General features: G+C 64.4%; 1 protein-coding gene across 5 annotated transcripts; it reads left to right on the forward strand.

The window, feature by feature from the left end:
* The first annotated feature begins 580 nt into the window (after positions 1-580).
* Positions 581-17,219, forward strand: LOC136112033 (signal transducer and activator of transcription 5B). 5 transcript variants are annotated; one of them, XM_065856518.2, is made up of 19 exons: positions 581-702; positions 10,842-10,978; positions 11,788-11,944; positions 12,018-12,107; positions 12,492-12,666; positions 12,750-12,880; positions 12,975-13,126; positions 13,197-13,352; positions 13,439-13,618; positions 13,732-13,819; positions 14,063-14,185; positions 14,337-14,429; positions 14,548-14,754; positions 15,136-15,230; positions 15,299-15,429; positions 15,561-15,731; positions 15,873-15,924; positions 16,168-16,275; positions 16,345-17,219. In XM_065856518.2, the coding sequence occupies exons 2-19, from the start codon at positions 10,851-10,853 to the stop codon at positions 16,469-16,471; spliced, it is 2,364 nt and encodes a 787-aa protein (XP_065712590.1). In that variant the 5' UTR covers positions 581-702; positions 10,842-10,850; the 3' UTR covers positions 16,472-17,219. The 5 variants fall into 5 exon arrangements, with proteins under 5 accessions (XP_065712590.1, XP_065712594.1, XP_065712593.1 ...); XM_065856522.2 differs by having other exon boundaries at positions 15,561-15,716; XM_065856521.2 differs by lacking the exon at positions 581-702 and adding an exon at positions 767-848.
* The last annotated feature ends 264 nt before the right edge of the window (positions 17,220-17,483 follow it).

Genomic DNA, 17,483 nt, shown 5'->3' on the forward strand with positions numbered 1-17,483 from the left:
TGCAGCACGAAGAAACCATTAGGAAATACCACTAAGTGCAGCGGGCAGCACTCGCATTTGGCCGTAGCACCGCGAGGGGCTGCCGGCACCCAGCGGGGTGGGTGGGTGGGCAGCTGAGGGGCTGCAGGAGAGCAGCCCATCCCGTGGGCAGGGATGGTGGCAAGGGGGAAATGGCTGGAGATGCAGGGACTGGAGAGGATACAGGGGAGGCAGAGATGCAGATGGAGATCCTGGTGCCAGCTCCTGCCTGTGCCTGGCACCGGGGAACTAATGCGTGCCCCTGCCCGATGGTGCTGTGGCCTCCCCCCAGTGCTGAATGAGATTCCTCAGGGACAAGGGCCCGTCGCCGGTGCGGGCTCCTCCCGCTGCCAATGCCCGGTACCGGTTTGATCACCCCCGTGCCCAGCACCAACTCCCGGTGCTGGTTTGGGCTTCCCCGCTGCCAAGCTCCGGTGTGAGTTTGTGCCGCGCTGTAGCCGGTGCTGAACCTCCCAACTGCCCGGGGCTCTGCCCGTGCCCAGTGCCCGGTGCTCAGTGCCCGGTGCCGGTGGCGGCGGGGGCGGGCGGGGGGCGGTGCCGCGGGGGGGCGGTGCCGCGCGGGCCGGGCGGTGGCGGCGGCGGCCGGAGGGGGCAGAGCGGCGGCGGAGCCGAGCGCCGAGAGCCGCCGGAGCAGCGGAGCCGCAGCCGCCGCCGCGGCCGCAGGTGGGGGCGGGCGTGTGGCCGCCATCGCCGCCGGGACCGGACCGGGGCCGCTTTCGCTTTCCGCGACCGCATCCGGGCAGGGGGCGGCGGGGCCGGGGGCACCTGCGGCGGGGGCGGCTGGGGCGCGCCTCTCCTCCCGCCCGTCGGTAAATATTTTGGGTGTTTCGTAACTCCCGGGCGGGCGCAGCTGGGCGGCGGGGCCGGGCGCGGGGCGCTGCAGGGGGACCGGCCGGGCCCGCGGCCTCGCTGCGCGCAAAGGGGCCGCGCAGGTGCGGGCAGGGCCGGGCAGGGGCGCCGGCAGCCGGCGGGGCCGCCCCCGGCGCGGCGCTCCCGGGGGGGGGCGGACTTTGCGCGGCGCGGGCCGAGGCGGGGGCGCTCGTCGCTCGGTAAAGCGGGGCCGGTTCCCGCCGGCGCCCGGGCCGGGCCCAGCCTGAGCGGCGGCCGCGGGGGGCGCCGAAAACGGGCGCTGCGCGACCCGGTGCGGGGGGGAACCGGCCTTGAGTGCCGATCCCGGGCAGGCGGGGGTCTCGCCGCGGGCAGCGCGCCCGACCGGGGAGAACGGGGGTCCCGCTCCCCAGCAGCGGGACACACAGCTCTGTGCTGCCAAGCAGTGGAAGGCAGATGGAAAATGTCGCCCCGTGCGAGGCGGGAGCGGTGACAGCGTGGGGACCGCAGCCCCGGTGGCCTTTCACCCAGCTTGCGCGCCGGCCGGGGTGCGCGGCTGGGTGACTGCGAGCCCAGGGGACAGCGGCCACCTGTCCGGCGGGATACGGGAGCTGTCAGGGCTCTGCGCCCAGCGGCCGCCGGGTTTGTGCCAGACCGGGGTCCTGGCAGCACCTCGCCAAAATACCCAATGGCTCCGGGTGTCCAGCACCCAGCTCGTGTTGGCACTGGGGTGCAGGCGCTGGTACCACCAAGGTGCTCCCAGACTCTGCCTGAACTGCTGACAACGGTAGCACCTCAGATGACAGTGCGGAGCTGGGGCCGTTGGCTCACGTGGATTTGCGGGGAGGCTTGGCAAGAGCCCGTGTGCCCCGCCACGCTCAGGGGAACCCCGTGGCGGAGGGCAGGGGACAGGCAGTGACAACAAGCGGTTTGTTCGTGGTCGTTGGGGTGCGGGGTTTGGCGCTGCTGTGGCAGGACCGCAGCGCGGTGCAGGGCTGTGTCGCTCGCCCCTGGCAGGGATGCAGTGCATGAAGTCCCTGCATCGTGGGTCGCCTTGCTGCAGCAGGACGATCCTGACCCCGGGCTGATTCACCTTGCCAGCTACCAGTGACCAGCCCCATGTCCCCAGTGGCACTTGTGGCTGCATCTGAAGCTGCATGAGCCCAGGCAGCTGGTGTCCATGGAGGCATTTGGCATGTGTGCCATGGGGTGGTCTGGAGAGCCCGTCCACCATCAGAGACCCAGCCCTGCGCCGCAGGAGCTTTGCTCCTGTCCCCCCGTGTCCCGTCTCCATGAGGAAGACTCTGCGCCCATCCTGGGGAGCGTGGCCCCGTGCTGGTGCGGGAGGGCTGGCTGCCATTGCGGTGCTCTCTCAGTGGCAATTTCAATCCAAGGTTTGCCGTCGTGCTTCAACGTGTTTGCAGCAGCACAGCGATCCCGCACCGCAGGGAGGTTTGCTTGGGGCTCGGCGCTGAGCCTGGCTCTGCCCCATCCACGTGGCTCTGGGTGAGGCGGAGGCGTTGGGGGTGACGGGGTCACCTGCCTGCGGGTGGCTGCAGCGAGTCCTGGTGTTCCCAAAGCTGTCGGGATCGCAGCCTGACCTGCCGTGGCTCCCAGGTCCCCGTGGCGCTGGATGTGAGGATGGAGACCATCTCCTTGGGTTTTATAACCGTCCCTGAGAGCGTGGCTTGTCCCCAGGGCCGGGGAGGGCCGTGCCGAGTGTGCAGCCACATGGAGGAGGAGCTGTGGTGCAGGTTGCGAGGTGCCAAGAACCCGTGCCCGAGGACACGGGAGAGCCGGGCTGGGAGCGGGGCGTGACGGGCAGCTGTCACCTACGCTGTGTTTCGTGTCACTTTCAGTGTCCTCCCTTGAGGGGTGTTTGCCCCTCGGTGTTGTCACTAGAGCCACCTTGGGTGCACCTGCCTTGTCCCAAGGCTGACGCTTCAGGGCAGGACAAGGGATGCTGGAACCGGCATTGGGGACGGGGAGCTGCAGCCAGGGATGCTCAGCATGGGGTTGCATGGAGCTTCTGGGGGGACCTTCCTCTTTTGCTGCAGGGGAAGTGTTGACTCCAGAGCGGCTGCGAGATCTTCACCGTGGGGTTTCCCAGCTCTCTCTCGATTGATAGCAAAACCCAGATACTCTGCTTGCGAAAAATCCCTTGCTCCCTGTACTCCTCCACGGCGTGGGCGGCGGGGCGGCGAGCGGTGACTGTGCTGTGCCGCGTACAGTAAAGCGGCCCCATCAGCTGGGAAATGACTTTCTGGTTTGCAAGGAATTACTGTAAAGCGGGCTGTGCTTGATGGGCTTCGCAGCAGCCCTGGGGAGCCAGTGGAAGCTGGAGCATGGCGCGATGGGGTGTGGGTCGAGCAGGACCTCCCTCCCATCAGCATCCCCTGGGGAGCACGGAGCCTCTGCCCGGTGGGCGCTGCACTTGGAGCAGCATCTGTGCTACGGGGCTGAATGCCCCGCGGTGGTGCCGGTGCTGGGGGATGGTGGCAGGGACTCCCCGGTCCCTGCCGTACCGGGATGGGTCAGGACTTGGCTCTGTGGCCGCTCAGGCAGCTCCGGCCTGGAGGGCTGTGCCGGCTCTGGGGCTCTGGCGCGCTCTGGGAGAAGTCGCCTCGACAGCTGTAGTGTTCCTGTGGCATGCCTTTCCTTTCATGGGGTGTCTATTTTGCAACCCCCAAGTGTTTTGATCCCGGGAGGAAAGCGGAGGGGGGGGGCGTGTTTACCCTGGCACCGCGTGGCTGGCGCAGGGATCCAAGCGGCGCCGGGCATGCCTGAATTTTACATGCAGCAACAGTTCTAGCAACATCTGCTGGCTGATAAAAGGTAGGCTGCCGTGAGCCGCTTCTCCCGCCGCGTTGGGAAGTGCCGAGGGGGAGGCAAACATGCGAACGCGGCTTCCTGGCCGATAGGGCTGAGCTCGACTTGCTGATAAAGCAGAATCCACCCGTCGAGCTGCACCGGAGGGGCTGGGAGCGCTGGCTGTGTGGTTCCTACCCAGCGTTTTGCCCGGTACCGGCTCCCGCTTTCCGCCGCGCGGGGAGCGATGTGCTGCCGCGCTGCGTCTCACCAGGCTCGGCCGGCCGCGCTGGCGTTAACCAAACCGTAACACGGTCACCACGCGCTCCCTGTTCAGCCGCTGGTGAGTTTTGCAATCTCCATTTTTCGCTGCAACTTCACGTCTTCCTGTTGTTATGAGATGCAGATGCTGGTTTATAGCCCAGCTCTGCCAGGAGGGAATTGGGAAAAGCTTAGCGCTGGGGCAGAGCTCGAAGAGCCGGCGCGGCGTCGGCGCAGTCCCGGCTGAGTGCTGAGCGCCCGCTGTGTGCCTTTCAGTCCCTCTCGCTCCATGGTTGTCTGCAAAGCTTTTAGCAGAGCAAGAGGCCGCTCTCACTTGTGGCAAATCCAAGCTTCTCGCTAGAGTGGCTGTAAAATAAGTAGCAAGTGATAGGCCAAGAGGAAATGGCCTCAAGTTGCGCCAGGGGAGGTTTAGATTGGATATTAGGAAAAAATTCGTCAGGTATCGGAACAGGCTGCTCAGGGCAGTGGTGGAGATGCCATCCATGGAGGGGTTTAAAAGGCGCTTAGATGGGGTTCTTAGGGACGTGGTTTAGTGTTAGGTTAGGTTATGGTTGGACTCAGTGATCCCGAGGGTCTCTTCCATTCTATGATTCTGTGAAATGATCTCTGTCCTATTTGGTGGGGTGGACACGCGGCCCTGGCACCGGGTGGCACAGCTGCGCTGGCCCAGTTTGTAACCCCGTTATCACCTGAGCCTCTTGGAAACCATTCGGTGAGGTGCTGGTGGTGCAGCTGGGGCTCCGCTCTGCAGAGCAAGGGCCCGGAAAGCTGGACACATTGGTGTGCACTGGGTATAACGCTGCGTTTAACCCCTGCGCAGGTTTGGCTGTGACGTTTGCCTGCTCCAAATGAGGATTTAATTGCAGAAACCACTGGTGTTTTGGTTGTTTATTCCCATTCTGCCAAGTGTTCCCGATGCCTGAGCATCCTTGTGCACAGCTGGGTGCTTGCAGTCTCTGGTTTTTGCTCCCAAAGGTGAGGGTGTGCGCAGCGGGTCCTGCGCGTACCCCGTGCTGTCTCGCAGCGTGGTCGGTGACTCGTCCCCACGCAGGGTGGTTGCACAGGGCGATGGATGGATGTGGCCGGACGGGGATGGATGCGTCCGGAGCGGTGCAGCCAGTGCCTGCGCTCCCCGTGTCCCCCCCAGCCCACCTGGGTCTTGCTCTGCAAATCCAGCCTGGCCGAGGACAGGATTAGTGCCATTGTGTGCGCTCACTGGAGCGTGGCAGATAAAATGAAATTGTGTCTTCCAGACCCCAATCGGGACTAATTCGATGTTGAAATGAGCTTAATCCTCAGGGTCCCTTCTGACCAGCCCATCCCTGCTGGGCTGGTGCTGGGCTGAGCAGGGATTAGCAGCGAGCCCAGGGCTGTGCTGGCCGTGGCCACGAGGCCGCTGGGCTGATTCTTGCCCGGAGCTGGGATGCTGCAGGTGGGCAGTGGCTCTGGATCTACCCCAGATACCCCCGCTGGACCCCAAGACATGGGAGCCGGCAGCTCCCTATGCACCATCCCTGAAGCTGCGTAATTCAGCTGCTTGGCCCTGGGGAGCCAAAAAGCTCTGCCCAGACCTCCCTAATCCTGCCTGTGGGTTTGTGGCAGGGATACAAAGCTGGGGAAAGGGCTGGAGCACAAGTGTGATGGAAGCAGCTGAGGGACCTGCGGGTTCAGCCTGGAGAACAGGGAGGGTGCTGGTCTGCTCTCCCCAGGAACAAGTGCCAGGAGCAGAGGAAACGGCCTCAAGTTGCACCAGGGGAGGTTGAGGTTGGATGTGGGGAGCAATTTCTTCCCCAAAGGGCTGTGGGGCATTGGAACAGGCTGCCCAGGGCAGTGCTGGAGTCACCATCCCTGGAGGGCTGGACAGACGGACATGAGGTTCTCAGGATATGGGGCAGTGCCGGTGTCTGGTCACAGCTGCCCCAGGGTGGCTCTGGGTGCACTGGTGTGTTTTTTCTCTCTAGGTCCCAGCCCCTGGATTTAAGGGATTTTGCTGGGATTTCATTGGGTATTTTGGTGGTTTTTCTTTGACGCAGGTTTCTGGGCGGCTGTGGTTGGAAGGGAAAACCTGAATAGGGGAGAAAAACTCTTCCCCAGGGCAGCAAATGTCAATGGGCAGGTACAGCCACAGCCCCGTGGTGTGAGCTGAGCTGCAGGCACCCCCAGCCCTGAGACACCCCAGGCATTTGGGGGGCAGCACCCATCCCTGGCTGGGGTGTCCCCACCTGCGTGGGGGTCCGGTTTCTCCCCGGGCAGCATCATCCATGCGTGGGGTTTCCTTGTTCCTGTAACAGCGCGAGTTCCCCATTTTTGGCTCCCAAAGTTGCCAGGACACCCAGCTCTGCTATGGGACCCATCCCCTCTGCCCTTGGGGGGCACGTTGTGTTTCCAGAGCTGGCCATGCCGGAAACCACAGGCAGGGGTAAAATGGGCAAGACCCCCCAGTTCCCAGCACCACAGCCCCCTGTGCTGGCTCCACCGCACCCCAGCACCCACCAGCTCCGAGCAGGGATGGGGGGTCTGGGGGCTGCTCAATGGCACCCGGGTGTTCCGGGCACAGGTTGTGCCGCAGTGGGGTGTTAGCGGGATTGGGGTGCAAGTGAGTCCGTCACATCTGCACCAATGCTCCTGCATTGGTCCCTGGGGTCCCATCCCTGGCTGCCGGCCATCCGTGGGGACTTGGGGGGCTCAGCCCCACCAACCCACAGTGGGCAGGGGCTGTGGCTGGCACCGGTGGGGAGCGTGGCGGGGGTGCCAGCCCCCCCATGGCGGGCACCACGCAGGCAGCAGCGGCAGAGGAAGCTGCCAGCAGCCTGGGGCTGGCTGCCCTGCGCAGGCAGCTGACATTTTGGAAGGAAATAGCTGCTCTCCGCTCCTTCCTGTAGCGCGGAGCCTGCAAAACGGCCGCCCCGGGACCCCGGCTGTGCCGGCAGAACCCGCCTGGAGCCGCGGCCCCGGGGCCGGGACGCCGGAGGGGACGGTGGGGCAGAGCGGTGCCTGAGCCCGGGTGAGTGCGGCTGCGGGACGGGGCACCCAGCACTGAGCTGGGGCTGCGGGTGCCGGAGGAGCCGGGCACCGTGCCGAGCTCTGCCGGCCCCGCCAAGCACGGGGAGCCCCAGCTGGGACGGCCCCGGGGTTTCAGGGCTTGGGGGGTGCGTGCAGAGCCCTCGGTGCCCCCCAACCGTGGGGTGGGACATGGGGCATGGCAGCATTTGCTGCCTGCAGCACGCAGGACCATGTGCAAGGGGGCCAAGTTGGGGGAGCCCCGGCTAATTGGGGCCACTGGGCTGCCCAGGGGCTCCAACAGGTCCTTTGGGTGAGCTGGTGCGGGCCAGGGGGTGAGTTATTGTGGGCAGGGGGGTGAGCGTCTGTGTCGGGGAACTGGAGCTTTTTGGTGTGCTGAGCAGCTATCGGCTTCCAGCACGGGACGTGGATCCTGCCCTGGAGGGACTGTCCTTCCTGGGGACACCGCGTCCCCCCGCGGGGCTGCGGGGGCAGGAGCAGAGCCCCCCGGCAGCACCGGCTATGGGCGAGCAGGGTCCGGCCGCGAGGCCGTGAGCGAGGCCGGCTCTGACCTGGAAGCGATCACGGGCTCCCGGAGGTGCCGAGAAACCACGTGTCCCCGTGTTTACTGCGGCAGAGGTGGCAGCCGCAGCGGGCGCAGGGCAGCTGCCCTCTGGAGCCCAGGATGGGGGGAGCACCGTGCTCCTACCCGGGGGGGACACCGCTCTGGAGACCCCCAGGCAAAGGGCAGCGCGGGATCCACTGCTGGTGTGTGCGATTTGAGGGGTTACAACCAGAGCCCTTTGCTGTGGTCCCCCCAGGGCTTTGCTTGACCCCTGCAAGGCCAGGGGGCTGCAATCAGTGCCAGCGCCAAAGCAGGGGTGTCGTACCCACTGCGGGGTCCCCAAGGTGGCTGCGCGCCGTGAGCGTCCCGCAGCTGCGTGCAGCGAGCATCCTATGAGCATCATCCCGCGGCTGCGTGCAGCGAGCATCCTGCGAGCATCCTGCGAGCATCCATCCCACAGCGCGGCACGTGCCAGCCCCTGGGCGGGTGCTGTGCCCATGTTTGGGTGTTGCCGTGCCCATGGCACACGGGAAGGCGCCGGCGGCGGCCTCGCCCCGTGAGGCATTTCCCTCCTCCTGTCTGCCCGCAGACGCGCTCTGGCTCGCTTGGGCTTTCCTGCAGCTCGTGACCACAGCCGGGAGGTGCCACGGTGTCCCCAGGGCTGCTGCTGTGGCTGTGCCGGTCCCTGGTGTGGTCACATCAGGTCCCCTCTGGTCCCAGTGGTGCTGCCAGCCTCTCCTCTGCTGCTGCCTCTGGTCCTCTGGGCAGCCCTTTTGGGTGAGTTTCGCCCATTTTGCAGCTGGTTTGGTGGTGCCTACCCATCGGAAGTGGGGAATGGGGCTGGCAGATGCAGAAGTGACACCCGCTGGTGTCATCCTTCCCTGCAGGGCTGGGGTCCCTCTCTGTGGTGCTGCTCCTACCTCCAGTACGCTGCCGTCTGCACGGCTTCGCAGGCGTCGAGTCGCCGGTGAGCACGTTGCTGTGGCTTGTTGAGTGCTGCTGGTTAACCGAGCTGCGGTAATGGGTGGGTTATAGATTGCTGCCAGCAAGTAAATGCAAAGTAGCTTAAACCACTGCAATTATCTGTCTTTTGCAGTTGTTTGAGTGTGCGTGTGGCCGGTGGCTGCGGCACGGCTGGCCCGTGGTGATGTGCGATGCTGCGGCAGCGCTGCCGGTCCCTGCCGAGGTGCGGGAGCCACGGCGAGTGGTGGTGAGAGCCTGGCTCAGGTTCCCAGAGAGGTGGTGGCTGAACCATCCCTGGAGACATCCCAGGCCAGGCTGGACGGGGCTCTGAGCAACCTGAGCTGGTGACGATGTCCCTGGGTGGGCTGGGACGGTCCCTTCCCACCATGGTGGGACTGCGGTGCTGTAGCTCTTGGCGAAGCAGAGATGATGCCCCAGTGTTGCTGGGTCTCACAGTTTCGTTTGCTCGTGGCAGGTGACACTGGTGACTTTTCCAGGGCTCTCAGGGTGCCCTGCAGCCCTCGGGGAGGTTTGATGTCAGTCTATGGTTGAGAAACGAGACAAAAATGAGGCGCTTGGAGAAACACCCACTGTTGTATTGCTGGTGCCTGTGGAGGTTGCGTCCAAGCCTGGCACGGGTATTTTTCTGGGATTGTGCTTATCTGCTGGGACACCACGGCTTGGGGACAGCCCTGCCATCGGTTGGGGCACATGCTGGCTGAGCCACGCTGCCCTTGGCCACCCCACGGTCCCTCGTGGACACTGATACGGTGCCATCTCGTGTGGCAGCGATGCTCTGCTCCCGGGCCAGCGCCGGCTGCGCGCGGTGCCTGCCGGCTCACCGCAGCAGCAGCCCGAGCCTCGTTGCTTAACAACACGCTGGAGTGGAATAGGAAGTGTTTTCTCGCCGCGAGATGGGAAGAGATCACCATTTTCTCGATAGGCAGGGCGGCCTTTGTTTGCTCTGCGTCCGTGCAGACGTCCCCACTGCTCTGGGGACTTTGGCCATTTGTGGCGCGGTGGCCGGGGCCACTCTCCTTGGTTCTCGCTGTTTTTTCGTACCAAGAGTCCCCAATTTCTGATCGCCAGCGTGCGTCCTGCTCTCACCATCCTGCCTTCCCTTCCCCTGCGTTTTCAGCCTCTCCAGCCACCCTCTTGCCAGCAGCGTTTGCAGCTCGGGCCATTTCTGTGAATGTGGAAACGTTCCTCCCTTTTTATAGGGGAAAACTTCATTTTTAGCCAACTCTTGGTTATTGTTCCTCTTCCTGCGCAGGACGTGGCTGCGCAGTTGCTCCGGCCGCTCGCTTGCGCCCGCTGTCACCGTCCCCCGCCGTGTCCCCTCTGCAGCGCGTCCCCCTGCCCATGGGACAGCAGCAGCTGCTTTTGGAGCCCCAGGGGACACCGGGTGTTCCTGAGGCCCAGCAAAGCGCTTTGGGGAGGGAAAGGGGGGTGCAGCCCCACTGGTGCGGTCTCCAACTCCCTGTCCTTGTCACCGGCCGGTGCAGTAACCAGAACCTGTCCTGGTCACCCAGCTTTGGGACACAGCCCAAGGCCTTGTGCCCCTGCCAGGCACCTCCCCACGATACGAAACCCCAAGTGTTTTGGGTGTGTGTGTAAATGCTCTTTAATGCTGCACCAGAGGGGCTGCAAGCCCCATCCCTCATCGCTCGCCATCGTGTCACCATCAAAAGACCCGACCGCCGGGTTGTTTTTCCAGGCTCCGCTGAGCTGCAGCTCCAACTGCAGCAGGGGACACTGTGGCTTTTTATAGCTGCCATCCCCGGCTGTCCTTTCGTCACGCTGGTGTGAGCCGGGCTGCCGGGGCCGCGTGGCGGGTGGGATCTGGCAGCGCTCCTGCATGGAGCCAGATTTGCACCAACACTTGCTCTGGGAAGCTCCGTACCCCGGTTGGCGTCCCCTCCGTGGTGCTGGTGACAGGGAATGTGGCGGCTGCGGTGCTGGGGGCTCTGTGGACCCTTGTGGCTGGGGTGTGGGCAGAGGCGCAGGGGGCCCCGCTCTGCGTCACCCGGGGTTTCTCGACAGCCCTCCCTCCCCTGGCCCCGTTTCCTCATTTCCCCGGCCAGCAATGGCCGCGAGCCCACGGCGCAGCGAGGGGAAATGATCCCCATGCACAGAGCCAGCATGGAGCCGCAGCCCTGGCCCCCCCCAGGGCTCTTCCTATAACAGAGGGGGTGACTCAGAGCCAGGGTCCCCTGCACACTCTTTTGTTCGGCAGCTGGAGGCGGCTCCAGCAGAACCAGAGAGCCCAGAGGCTCCTGCAAAGGGCTTGTGGGGGTGGCGGAGAGCGGGCCCCCCAGCGATGCCCTGATGGTCCCCTCTCTGGTCTGGGCGGCAGGTGTGAGCCATGGCGGTGTGGATCCAGGCGCAGCAGCTCCAGGGAGAAGCCCTGCGGCAGATGCAGGCGCTCTACGGGCAGCACTTTCCCATCGAGGTGCGGCACTACCTGTCGCAGTGGATTGAGAGCCAGGCATGGTAGGTCAGCGGGGTCCCCGTCCCCACGGGGAACCACAAAATCACAGGGTGGTTGGGTTGGAGGAACCTCCGTAGATCCCCAGCCCTGCTCACGCAGGGTCCCAGAGCAGATCCCACAGGATCCCAGGGGGTTTGAATGGCTCAGAGAAGGAGACTCCACACCCGCTCTGGGCAGCCTGGGCCAGGCTCTGGCACCGCAAAGGAAAGAAGTTTCTCCTCGTGTTCAGATGGAGCCTCCTGTGCTTCAGTCTGTGCCCGTTGCCCCTCACCCTGGCGCTGGGCACCGCTGAACAGAGTCTGGTCCATCCTGACACCCACCCTGAGATGTTGATCCATTGATCAGATCCCTCTCAGCTTCTCTTCTCCAACTCAATAGCCCCAGCTCTCAGTGTCTCCTCATCACAAAGATGCTCCAGACCCCTCAGCATCTTTGTGTCTCTCCCTGGACCCTCTGCAGTAATTCCTTGTCCTTCTTAAACCGGGGAGCTCAGAACTGGACCCAGTTCTGCAGATGTGGCCTCACCAGGGCAGAGCAGAGGGGGAGGATTCACCCCCCTGACCTGCTCCCCACACTCTTCCTGACACACCCCAGGCGCCATTGACCTCCTTGGCCCCAAGGGCGCATTGCTGGCTCATGGTCACCCTTTTGTCACCCAGGACTCCCATGTCCTTCTCTGCAAAGCTTGCCTCCCAGCAGGTCAACCCCAACCTGTACTGGTGCCTGGGGTTATTCCCCTGGGATTCTGATGTCCTGCCAGGAACGCCGTGCGGGATCAGGGCTGCCCTGACACTTTGCTCCATGTGCACAGGGATTCCATCGACCTGGAGAACCCCCAGGAGAACGTGAAGGCGACGCAGCTGCTGGAGGGGCTGATCCAGGAGCTGCAGAAGAAGGCGGATCACCAAGTTGGAGAAGACGGCTTCCTGCTGAAGATCAAGCTGGGGCACTACGCCACGCAGCTGCAGGTGAATGGGGGGGCTGTGGGGCTGGGGGTGTCCCTGTCCCGGGCCCCAGCTCAGGCTGTGCTCCCCCCTGCAGAACACGTACGACCGGTGCCCCATGGAGCTGGTGCGCTGCATCCGGCACATCCTCTACCACGAGCAGCGGCTGGTGCGGGAGGCGAATAATGTGAGTGGGGGCTGTGGGGGGCCGGGGAGTGGGTCCCACGGGGTGGGGAAGATGCTCAGGGGCTCCAGCACCGCGATGATGGGAGCAGCCCTGACGTGCAGGGTGCTCTGGGTCCCTGCAGCATCCAGGGGGTTGGGGAGGGAAAGACATGAGGGAGGAATTGAGGGTGGGGAGAGCCTGGCCCAGGTACCCAGAGAGGTGGTGGCTGAACCATCCCTGGAGACATCCCAGGCCAGGCTGGACGGGGCTCTGAGCACCCTGAGCTGGTGAAGATGTCCCTGTCATGGCAGGGGGGGCACTGGGGGAGCTGGGAAGATCCCTTCAACCCACACTGTCCTATGAGGATCCCCTTGCCGTGCTGAGCATTCCCCGTGCCCTCTGCAGAGCCCCTCGCCAGCCGGCTCCTTGGTGGACGCCATGTCCCAAAAGCACCTGCAGATCAACCAGACCTTCGAGGAGCTGCGGCTCATCACGCAGGACTCGGAAAACGAGCTCAAGAAGCTGCAGCAGACGCAGGAATACTTCATCATCCAGTACCAGGAGAACATGCGCCTCCAAGGTGGGTGGGGAGGCACCTGGGAGGGGGGTGCAGGGGCTGGGGTGCTGGTGGTGCCAGCACTAACGCTGTGCCCCGTCCCCCAGCCCAGTTCTCCCAGCTCTCCCACCTGGGCCCCCAGGAGCGGATGTCGCGGGAGACGACGCTGCAGCAGAAAAAGGCGTCGCTGGAGGCCTGGCTGCACCGGGAGGCCCAGACACTACAGCAGTACCGGGTGGTGAGTGTCCCCACGCTGTCCCTGTGCCCTGTTATGCCATCCCCGTCACCTGTAATGCCATCCCCATGCCCTGTAACACTGTCCCGCCTCGCAGGACCTGGCCGAGAAGCACCAGAAGACGCTGCAGCTGCTGCGCAAGCAGCAAACGACCATCCTGGACGACGAGCTGATCCAGTGGAAGCGTCGGCAGCAGCTGGCGGGGAACGGGGGCCCCCCTGAGGGCACCCTGGACGTGCTGCAGACCTGGTGGGTGCCGGCACCGGCGGGACGGGGTGCTGAGCCCCGGCGCGGTGCTGAGCCCTGTGCCCCACGCCAGGTGCGAGAAGCTGGCGGAGATCATCTGGCAGAACCGGCAGCAGATCCGGCGGGCTGAGCACTTGTGCCAGCAGCTGCCGATCCCCGGTCCCGTGGAGGAGATGCTGTCGGAGCTGAACGGCACCATCACCGACATCATCTCCGCCCTGGTGACCAGGTAGAGGTGGGGGCACGGCTCGGCTGGTGCGGGGGGCGGGTTGGGGCTGCTCCATCTGCCAGCCCCTGATCCCCCTGCCCCCTCAGCACCTTCATCATCGAGAAGCAGCCCCCCCAGGTGCTGAAGACACAGACCAAGTTCGCAGCCACCGTGCGGCTCCTGGTGGGGGGGAAGCTGAACGTGCACATGAACCCCCCCCAGGTGAAGGCCACCATCATCAGCGAGCAGCAAGCCAAGGCCCTGCTGAAGAACGAGAGCACCCGCAAGTAATGCTGGGGGGGACGGGGCTGCCGAGGCAGCGGGAGCAGGATCTGGGGGCTCAGGGGGGGCTGCCCCAAGTATGAGCTCCAGTCCCTGAGCCTGTGGCTTCTCGTGGCAGCGAGAGCAGCGGGGAGATCCTCAACAACTGCTGCGTGATGGAGTATCACCAGGCCACGGGGACGCTCAGCGCCCACTTCCGCAACATGGTGAGCGCTGTCAGCTCCCTCCTGTCCCTGCGTGTCCCCCTGTGTTCACCCCTTGTGTCCCCACCTGTGTTGCATCCCACCTGTGCTCACGCTGGTGTCCCCGTTTGTCCCCCCATGCTCACCCCTTGTGTCCCTACATGTCCCTGTCTTGAGCCCTTGTGTCCCCACCTGTGTTGCATCCCACCTGTGCTCACCCTGGTGTCCCCGTCTGTCCCCCCGTGCTCACCCCTCGTGTCCCCGCAGTCCCTGAAGCGGATCAAGCGCTCGGATCGCCGCGGGGCCGAGTCGGTGACAGAGGAGAAGTTCACCATCCTCTTCGAGTCGCAGTTCAGTGTTGGTGGCAACGAGCTGGTCTTTCAGGTGAAGGTAAAGCCACCGGCCACGTCCCCTTTGCCCGGCCTGGGTGAGCCACAGGTGCCGAGCCATGGGGTGACCATACAGGCTGGGGAGGCCCTGGGTGCCCATGGGTGACGCTCCTGCCATGCACCACAGCCCACCCTCCTCTTCCTCCCGGCAGACGCTGTCCCTGCCCGTGGTGGTGATTGTGCATGGGAGCCAGGACAACAACGCCACGGCCACCGTGCTCTGGGACAACGCCTTTGCCGAGCCCGTGAGTGCGATGGGACAAGCCCCATCTGCCCCGGGGGCTGCAGGAGTGTGACTCGGGGTCTCCAGGTGGGGAAAGGCGATGGGCAGAGCTCAGCACTGACCCTGCGGTGTCCACCCAGGGCCGCGTCCCCTTCGCCGTCCCCGACAAGGTGCAGTGGCCGCAGCTCTGCGAGGCGCTCAACATGAAGTTCAAGGCCGAGGTGCAGAGCAGCCGCGGACTGACCAAGGAGAACTTGGTGTTCCTGGCGCAGAAACTCTTCAACAGCACCAGCTCCCATCTGGAAGACTACAGCAGCACCACGGTCTCCTGGTCCCAGTTCAACCGGGTGAGCGGACTGGGATCTGTGCCGGGACGGTCGTGGAGCCCCAAGGTGCCCGTGGGCTTTGGGATGGAGGTTTTGCTGCTCCCGCAGAACCAGTGCTTGCACTGGACAGTTGGATGGAGCCATTTCTTGCTAGAGTGATACAAAAACGAGACAAATACAACTGCAGTGGGGCGGGAGGTGTCATCTTCCTCACTTGGAGGGACACGGGGTGCCATGGGGCTTGCAAAGGGGGTCTGCGTTCTCCCAGGTGCTCCCCCAGCGCTGTGGCCGTCTCACAGTCTGGGTCCCCAAGTCACCGCTGCTGCCCCAAGCGCTGGTGCCGTTTAACAGCAGCTCTGAGGCTGGAGCTGGCAGTGCTCATTTTTCTGGGGATTTCAACAGGAAAACCTACCCGGGAGGAATTACACCTTCTGGCAGTGGTTTGATGGGGTGATGGAGGTGCTGAAGAAGCATCTGAAGCCGCACTGGAACGATGGGTAAGAGCTGCCCTGCCCTGCGCTGCCCGGCCCCCTGCCCACCCCTCTGACCCCCCTGCTCTGCCTAGGGCCATCTTGGGCTTCGTCAACAAGCAGCAGGCGCACGACCTGCTCATCAACAAGCCCGACGGAACCTTCCTCCTGCGCTTCAGCGACTCGGAGATCGGCGGCATCACCATCGCCTGGAAGTTTGACTCCTGTGAGTGTGTGCGGGTGCCTGGCACCCCCTGACCCCGCTGTCCCTTGGCCCCAGCCCGGCACTCAATGTGTTGTGTCCATGGGGCTGGCGCTGCTCTGAGCATCACCACGCTCCTCGCTCTTGTCTTCCAGCTGAGAGGATGTTCTGGAACCTGATGCCTTTCACCACCAGGGATTTCTCCATCCGCTCCCTTGCTGACCGCCTCGGGGATCTCAGTTACCTCATCTACGTGTTCCCCGACCGGCCCAAGGACGAGGTCTTTTCCAAGTACTACACGCCGGTTCTCTGTGAGTCCACGCCAGGTAGCGCTGCCCTTCACCCCGCACGTGTCCCTGTCCTTCCCGCATCTGACCAGCGTGGAGCTGGGGCTCACAGCCTCCCCCTGCCCCGGGGCTGACAGGTACCAGCAGTTCGGGCCCTTAGCGCTGCTTTCTTTCCTGTAGCTAAAGCTGTGGATGGATACGTGAAGCCACAGATCAAGCAAGTGGTGCCAGAGTAAGTCTGACCCTGAATGCAGACCCTGCACACCCTGGGCTGTGTGTTCCCCAGATGCCCATCCCTGGGGGGGTTGAAAAGACGCAGAGATGAGGTTTCTTAGGGACGTGGTTTAGTGCCAGGGTTGGGGTAGCGGTTGGACTTGATGACCTCGAGGGTCTTCCCCAACCAAAACCATTCTGATCCACCCTGGGCTGCCCATCTCAGCCCCTGCCTGCGCTCACCAGCTCCCCGTCCCCACAGGTTTGTCAACGCATCAGGTGATTCTGGCCCCGGAGGGGCCACCTACATGGACCAGGCTCCCTCACCCGCCGTCTGCTCCCAGCCCCATTACAACATGTACACCCAGAAGTAGGTACCGCATCACCTGTCCCCGTCCCATTGCGGCCGAGCCCCCTCCTCACCCACTGCTTCCCGCAGCCCCGACACCATGATGGACCCCGAGGGTGACTTCGACCTGGATGACAGCATCGACGTGGCGAGGCACGTGGAGGAGCTGCTGCGGCGCCCCGTGGACACTCAGTGGATCCCCCATGCCCAATCGTGACGGGTGGGCGCCCGGCCCCCCACCCTCGGCCCCGGCACCGTGGGGTCTGTGCTGTGTTCGTGTCTCTGTGCCGGGGGGGGGTTGCGGGTGGGCCCCGTCCCGCAGATTTGCTCTGTGCTGCCCCGAAACGCAGGCTGGCGTCCGGCTCTTTGGTGTTTATGCCCTTGTATAAACGGCAGCGGATTTGTCGCATGGTTTTCCTGTATGTTCCTTTTTAAGCGGCCCAGCTTCGGCTTTCCGCTTCTGCAACACCGGCCGCTGAGCCGCCCCGCTCCCCACCGAGGGGCTGCTGGGGGTGGGGGCCGGGGGGGATACCCGGCCTCCTGTTCGCTTTCACAGTCGTCACTAAGAATGTACGTGTCGCCTTCTTGTTCTACCCCGTGGCTCCATTCCCAGGGGGTGCGTTGGCCCCACGGGCTCTGGTGTGGGGCAGAAGGGGGGGGTCAGCTGGGGTGGGGTCCCCTCCTGTACCTTGTCTTCTCCTTTGGTGCCCCCAACCCCCCAAAAGGATGCGGGAGCCCCTTCACCCCCGGCCTCGCCATCCCCATCCAGAGCCGGTGCAGCGTGGGGCAGGTGTGAGGGCACCCAGCCAGGGCCGTGGGGCAGTGCGGGCAGTTAGGGGGGAGCGGAGCCCTCTGTGTCCCCCCCCACCTCTCCCCTCGCCTTGTCCGAGAAGCTCTGGGGTCCTGGCCATGTTATTTTTCTACCACAGAGTAAATAAAGCACGGAATATTTTTGTAACACAAAAGCTGTGGGTTTCACGTGTGTCTGGCAAGTGGGGTGGGCTTGGAGAGGGACCCCCCGGGCTGTGGGTGGCCCCGTGCCCCCCATCTCTGGATGACACGCAGCAGGTGAGCGGCACCCTGGGGCCAGGCACACGATTGGGGTCCAGGTCCCCATGTCCCCTCCTGGAGTGCAGGGGGGCGACCCGGGGGGCTGGGGCCAGGGACCAGGGAGTGGGGCGGGGGGGGTGTTTTGGACGTTTTCCAGGGGCAAAACCAAACCAAAATAG

The sequence above is a fragment of the Patagioenas fasciata genome, chromosome 22 (genome assembly GCF_037038585.1).
Source record: "Patagioenas fasciata isolate bPatFas1 chromosome 22, bPatFas1.hap1, whole genome shotgun sequence".
Taxonomy (NCBI): Eukaryota; Metazoa; Chordata; class Aves; order Columbiformes; family Columbidae; genus Patagioenas; species Patagioenas fasciata.

Bases quoted from the DNA above. Each gene is read 5' to 3' on its own strand.
- LOC136112033 (XM_065856518.2), top strand. From the start codon at position 10,851: ATGGCGGTGTGGATCCAGGCGCAGCAGCTCCAGGGAGAAGCCCTGCGG. The intron at 14,186-14,336 runs GTAAAGCCACCG...TCCTCCCGGCAG, and splicing joins AGCTGGTCTTTCAGGTGAAG to ACGCTGTCCCTGCCCGTGGT. The intron at 14,430-14,547 runs GTGAGTGCGATG...GTGTCCACCCAG, and splicing joins ACAACGCCTTTGCCGAGCCC to GGCCGCGTCCCCTTCGCCGT.